The 6824-nt window shown below is 37.3% G+C and overlaps 1 protein-coding gene across 1 annotated transcript; it reads right to left on the bottom strand.

The window, feature by feature from the left end:
* Nucleotides 1–3583: 3583 nt before the first annotated feature.
* Nucleotides 3584–6158, bottom strand: LOC124646360 (procathepsin L-like). The gene is made up of 6 exons (XM_047186491.1): nt 5905–6158; nt 5313–5534; nt 4987–5110; nt 4574–4755; nt 4123–4230; nt 3584–3994 (listed from the first exon to the last, which is right to left on the bottom strand). The coding sequence occupies exons 1-6, from the start codon at nt 6128–6130 to the stop codon at nt 3852–3854; spliced, it is 1005 nt and encodes a 334-aa protein (XP_047042447.1). The 5' UTR covers nt 6131–6158; the 3' UTR covers nt 3584–3851.
* Nucleotides 6159–6824: the final 666 nt, after the last annotated feature.

The following is a 6824-nucleotide window of genomic DNA, read 5'->3' as shown; positions in this document are numbered from 1 at the left end:
GGGCGCGGTTTCGATTCCAGGTCAGGCAAGTACCAATGCAACTTTTCTAAGTTTGTATGTACTTTCTAAGTATATCTTAGACACCAATGACTGTGTTTCGGATGGCACGTTAAACTGTAGGTCCCGGCTGTCATTGAACATCCTTGGCAGTCGTTACGGGTAGTCAGAAGCCAGTAAGTCTGACACCAGTCTAACCAAGGGGTATCGGGTTGCCCGGGTAACTGGGTTGAGGAGGTCAGATAGGCAGTCGCTTCTTGTAAAGCACTGGTACTCAGCTGAATCCGGTTAGACTGGAAGCCGACCCCAACATAGTTGGGAAAAGGCTCGGAGGATGATGATGTACACCCGTATCCGCCCACGCAAACAATTTATTGCAATACGACACTGTCCCCACATGCATTCATACATCAACGGTTCATACAAACACTAGCCCTGCACGACACATCCGTTCGACACCATACAATGTCTTCGCATCACCTTTATTCTATCCCATCACTTTGTTACACACTTCATTGCTATCCTCATTTTCTATTTTGACTCTATTATCATCCTTAATCCTATTCCCATAAAGGTCTTTTTCCTTTCCATCTTTCTCATTATCATCATCATCCGGTCAATATATTTGGTAATTGCACAATTGAGTCGTCTTGTGCCGGAAGTTAAGCGGTTGAATTAGAATGGCAAATAACAAATTCTTTGAAATTAGTTATATTGCCAGACAGATGGTTTAATTTAGCATCGTGTTGTAAGGTGTCCAATGCATCTGCTAAGTCCAAGAATTCCTTTTTGAATCAAATCAGACCTTATCTACTCACTACATAATTTTTTACTCAATATTTTCACATTTATAAGCCAACCAATTAAGTAAAGCTACATTTACAATTACTAATGCTGAACTTTAAAAAGTTTCAATCCAAGTAAAATAAAAACAAAATTTCCGTCACATTTCTTTTCATGAAAGTTATATTTCTAGCTACGCTTAGCTTTCTTCAAAATGTGAGAATTGTTTCGCAAATTCAACTTTTTTTCCTCACATCAAGTTTTGTTTACCCTTGCTTCGATTTATTAGGTTTCACTTCAAACAAGCGAGGAAAAACCTTAAGTTTCGTATCTAAACATTACTGCGGAAGCATGTTCTTTGTTTATAATTTTAAATAAACATTTTCTTGATACTGATGTTTCTCGGAAACCTTTGAGAAAGGTACGTTACTTTTATATTGCGCAGCTAAACCTCCTAATTACACCTCCTTACTTGTTAATGGCAATTTACTGGCGTTTTTCTTTCGTAGACATCATCCTCCGAGCCATTTTCCCAATCATGTTGGGGTCGGCTTCCAGTCTAACCGGATTCAGCTGAGTACCAGTGCTTTACAAGAAGCGACTGCCTATCTGACCTCCTCAACCCAGTTACCCGGGCAACCCGATACCCCTTGGTTAGACTGGTGTCAGACTTACTGGCTTCTGACTACCCGTAACGACTGCCAAGGATGTTCAATGACAGCCGGGACCTACAGTTTAACGTGCCATCCGAAACACAGTCAATGGTGTCTAAGATATACTTAGAAAGTACATACTTCTTTTGTAGACACCTTATAATTTCCGCACATGTAATAGCTAATGTTATATTAATAATAGCTAATCAGCCGGCCAGCTGCCTTTTGTCGATGACATTCTTTTATAATTTCATGAATCGGCCGCTACTTTTGCAAACAGTTCTTTCATTGATGACTAGATAACCACGGAACTACCAGCAAAGCTTGCCGAAAATAACAAAGAAACGCTACTTAGCTTCCTATTCTCATACTTGGACTTATTTAAGCCTTCCTCTCCTTTGTAAGCGGCTCATTTGAAGCACTGGAGATCAGACCAGACGGTCCCTTATCTGAAATTCATTCACAAATATTTACAAATGCGGCTTTAATTTGTGACAATGCAAACGGTTCCGCGGTTCATTCATAAAACTTACATTCATTCATGTTTGTCCTGGGTCTGAGTATTGCGTCCCTGTAATCCCTGTATTGTCCATTAGTTTGTAGATTCATTCATTGAAACTCGTATTAGGTCCAGTATCTACGTTTGAGATCTAATCTGTGGGATCTGTTCCTGGGTTTACTGTATTTGCTATTTTTTATGTCTGTTTGTATTTAACAACAATATATTTGTTACCGTTTAAGATACGTATGAGAAAAATGCTTGTCAATACTCCTTAAGTAGTATTCTTTATCAGTAATCCTTCAGTTGAGTCCAATTTAAAATTCCTAAAAGATGCTACCGGACACTAACTTCTTGTTAAAGTAATTTCATTTCATTTTATTGATGAAAACTTAAGAATAAGTCGGTAAGAATAAGTACCGTTAAAGTTTACAATTGATTCATTAAACACACCTTGAGTAATTCTAAATCTCTTTTTAAGCCACACCTTTCGGAGAACGTCATTCTGAAGAAGCAATTCAGTTGCCATTTCTCTCGAAGTATGGGCTTCCATTCGTTTGTCTGGTGCATCAGACAGAGCGGCACCAGGCTTATCCCCATTGTTATCTGAAGTTTCATTAACATCCTATGGGATATATTTTTTATTGAAAACCTTTATCTATTTGTGTACGTTGAAGTGTAAACTTGGTATTGTGTGTAAAGTCGGATTAAGGAAGTCCGTGCTGGTTGTTTTTTTTTTCGAGATTCACTTTGAGCTACCGATACGTTTACATGAGAAAATGAAAACGTTTCTTTCTTTGTGATTAGTTTGATTAACATTTTATTACTTGTTAGTGAATTATTTACTGCCCAGACACGTTAATTTATGCATCAGAGACTATACATTTAGGCTATTTAAGCGAGACCCAAGTAAAACTAATTTATGATTTCAATACATAAGAAGGAGAAGAGCCGAGTTACTCAGAACAGACTTACTATACACCAACAACCAAATTTCACGGATCACATCCCGACAAAATTAAATGAATTTCCAATGAAGTGGTTTACAATAAAAATCAACAAACCCACATTGACAACAGGCTTATCCGTATCCAACATACACTACCATTTTGTGTGACGTCATTCAAAATTACTCACGTGTGATCATCTAGTGGAGTGACAAAATTAATTGGTTAAAGCCACAATAAAGTGCGTTACACACGGACAATGTCGCTATTGAAACCCGGATTAGTTGGTTCCCGCTGCGACCAATTTTTCGCTTGTGAGAACACGGCTTTTGAACAGTAGCAATTACACTCTTATTAGAACGCGGTTCGTCTGTTTTTTCAGAATTCTTATTAGTTTTGGATTCGAATACCAAAAAAGTTGTTGGTAAAAATTTTAACGTTGTTTTGTTTCTTTAGATAATTTTATATAAGTACTTAAAGTTTGTGAGAGATCCCACTAAGAAAATCTTGATCTTCTAGAACAATTTTAATAATTATTTTTTCAAATTAAAGAACACTTTCTAGTGTATTAGGCAGTATTTTTTATAATAATAAAAAAAAAATAAAAAAAAAATAGGTATATTCGAAAAGAGGTAGTTTTCCCAAGATGCGGTTTAAACCACTAGATACAGCAGGGATAAAGAAAAAAAAATCACTTGCTCAAATCAAATTCAAAGGTTTTTATTTCATATGTACCATAGGTCCTTATGGAACGTCAATAGATAGGTGCTTCTTATGGAGAAGAACCGGCAAGAAACTCTGTAGACTCTATTTAAAAAAAATCTTTCCAATATTTGACTGACACCATAGATTGACTCCGAGAAAATTATACATAGCCAGTTACACTAGGAAGTTACATAAGGAAATAATTTTATTACATGATGACACAGAAAACAATACGCGGTTTGAGCATAAATCTTCACTCATAGATATTTATTGGACCACGGCTGAAGCCATTAAGCCATTCATTAGTCCACAAGAGTCGTGGCCATCTCCACGCTGGAACTTGATGTAGCCTTGCTCACCAAACCTTTCTCCCCATGAATTCTTGGCCAACCAATATGGCATACCATTCTCTGAAATGAACAGTTTTTTATGTTAATGACATAGCCTCTGGAGCTAATAGAAATAATAGCAAGGAATGTTTGCGACTGTCCAATGAAATTAATTTTACAAAGATATAAAATAGAATGAGAAAACTTACCGACTCCATACCCCACTAATAAGATAGCATGATTAACGTCTCCAGCATTGCACATCTCATCTCTCATCACACCGCCTTTATACGCATTGAAGTTCGAAGCCTTGACACCTAAAATAAAAAAAAAATACGTATCACATGACACAGCAGGAATCCAAGAACGCCTGTGATCGGTAGGAACTATGAAGAACCAAACCTAAATAAGTACACCTGAAGGAATCCCTAATGGAAGGAAAGACCTAGGTTCGTGCTTTCGTCGTATGAAAAGAGCCCGTAGTCCAACAATTGGTCCTCATATCATCGTGTCAACAGGAGAGCCTTATTAATTATTGGCAAAAAAAGATAATCCGCATAAAAGACTCTGGTACTGGTAAATATCTCAGGAACGTTTCTGTGCCCGTCGGTCACCGCTCTTTCTTCAAGACAAAATAGAAATATAATCTGATGAAGTTACCAACAGATATAGGCCCTTGTGAGTAGAGTATTTGCTTCAATTTCTCTTGTGATCTAAGGTTATACTGATAGCAACCAGCTAGTCTAACTACAGCCCGTCGAGGATTGAAACGGCAGTATTGTTGCCGACCCACATATGGATAGCTGGATTCCGATTCAATACCACCCATCTGGATAATAGAACTGGCAACAAAAATAACATTATTTATCTCCGACATGCTTTGAAATTATTTTTTCTCATAGTTTTGTCTATCATCGCCTGAATTCGAAAAGTCTTTTGAGCTTTAATCTAAACATCCTACAGCACTACGAAACGGCGCTGAAAGCAACATTCAAATAAATATCTTTGCAAGCATTTAATTTGGATTCAAAGACTTAACAGATCAGGCACGTGTCTACTGGTTAAATAAATACCTAAAAGCTGATGTCATGAATCCACCCCTACAACCATGAGACCCCCTATCACAGTCAAGAATTTGTTGTTCAGACAATTCCACCATTGACCCATGCTTCTTTGCGTATTGACTCTCGATATTTCCTGAACAAAGAAAACATTTTTAATCTTAGTAATCCTAGAGGAAGAGATCACATTTGAATAAGAAGGGGGTGAATTTAAGTATAATGGCTGACAGAATGGAATCGAAGTGTACAGCAAATAAAATTGGAAACATTGTAAGAAGAATAAGTAGGAATAAGAAGCGTTAAGTGGAGGCACTGAAGCAAAATTTGTCTCTCCTCACCAGTAGAACTAAAAGTATAACAAGCTCCACATTTTCCCTGAAACTTAACCCGTGAGACGATGTTGTGCTCTCGCCAGTCATGAGATTCAGGAACCTGGACGTTTGGCACTTGCGCATCGGTGATCCTTCGGCATGAGTTTGCGGTAACATTCAAGTTTGAAGGCAAACCAGTTGCGAAATCTATAAATTCATCTTGAGTCAAATCCGAGAATTGTGTTATTCCTGTAATAAAATTTATTTTTGATTAGAATTTGCCATGTACAGATAGATTTATTTTTTATAGAAAGTATATTTATTTGTTTATTTATTTAGATTTCAAGATGAATGGAACTACTAAATTAAAGACTGGTGGATAATGTGGAAGATAAATGACTGGAAAGGATCGCTTTCCTACATATAGCTTACAACGAGATGACTGACATAATCGTGACAAGGCCTAGACCATCGTGAGCACAGCATATATTTTCAGCTGTTAAAATGCAGTTACTAAATATTCATGAAACTGAAGACCAGAAGTGGTAGAATTTGGATAGAGTACATATTTATCCAAACTCAAGAGACTGTAAATAAACAAAAAAGAAAAGGGTCTTACCGAATTCAGTGTGCTCACTCTGTTGATTGAGTTCGTTAGCTCTGTGCAAGTTTTCTACAAATATTTCGAATCTTTTTGCCTTCTCCTCTTCGCTAGAATATTCTTTACCGTGTTCTCTTATGAAGTTCTCGAAATGTTCCACAGCGTCTTCTATATCAAAGTAAATAGAAGACTTGGAAGCTGCCAGTGTCACTAAACACGCGAGTAGTAAAAGTAACTTCGACATGATTGTTTAGTAGAACCTACGATTCTGATTTCACGAGTGGACTTTAGTCTTTTTATACTGATTAAAAGGTGGAATTTTGGTTGGTTATTTAAGCATGTTAAATGTTATCTGTTAAATATGCAAAGGATTCAAACGATTACACGTGCCCCTTGTAAATTATCATATAAATTTTTCGAGAGTTTAGACTGTTAAAGAAACTTTGACCCTTCAGTTTGTTACAGTGTTTCTTCGCACTTCAAAATTGACGTGTAAAAGTGTGGACTTTTTTAAAAATAAATATGTTTTAGGATTTAAGCCGCTGAACATTACCTGTTGTAACGTCGTCTGTATAGAGGATTGCACATGTGTCTGCGCAAACGCTTGTGCACTATAATATTTGCTGCGCATTTAATGTATAATAATAATCAGTCCAACCAGATTCAGCTGAGTACCAGGGTTTTACAAGAAGCTACTGCATATCTGACCTCTTCAACCCAGTAATTTGGGTAAGCCAATACCCCTTGGTATAGTTATCGGCACTAATCTTGAGCTCTGACCTTCACCTGTGCAGAAGTAATTTATTGGGTCCCTTTTGTGGTATGAAGTGAGGCGTGGGGGCGGGCTAAAGTGGTGATTGGCCCGCAGTGCATCGCGTCATAGCCGTCACTCGGGATTGGTTCTTTGATAATAAATCACTTCTGCGCAGATGTAGGTC

The sequence above is a fragment of the Helicoverpa zea genome, chromosome 3, assembly GCF_022581195.2.
Source record: "Helicoverpa zea isolate HzStark_Cry1AcR chromosome 3, ilHelZeax1.1, whole genome shotgun sequence".
Classification (NCBI taxonomy): Eukaryota; Metazoa; Arthropoda; class Insecta; order Lepidoptera; family Noctuidae; genus Helicoverpa; species Helicoverpa zea.
The sequence above is the reverse complement of the archived record's forward strand: the minus strand, read 5'-3'. Positions and strand labels throughout refer to the sequence as shown.

What these genes read in the sequence shown, in the direction of transcription:
- LOC124646360 (XM_047186491.1), bottom strand. Translation starts at nt 6,130, where the DNA reads ATGTCGAAGTTACTTTTACTACTCGCGTGTTTAGTGACACTGGCAGCT. An exon ending in TTCATGACATCAGCTTTTAG is followed by an intron (nt 4,756 to 4,986) that starts GTATTTATTTAA and finishes TTTTGTTGCCAG; the next exon opens with TTCTATTATCCAGATGGGTG. An exon ending in ATTAGTGGGGTATGGAGTCG is followed by an intron (nt 3,995 to 4,122) that starts GTAAGTTTTCTC and finishes TGTTCATTTCAG; the next exon opens with AGAATGGTATGCCATATTGG.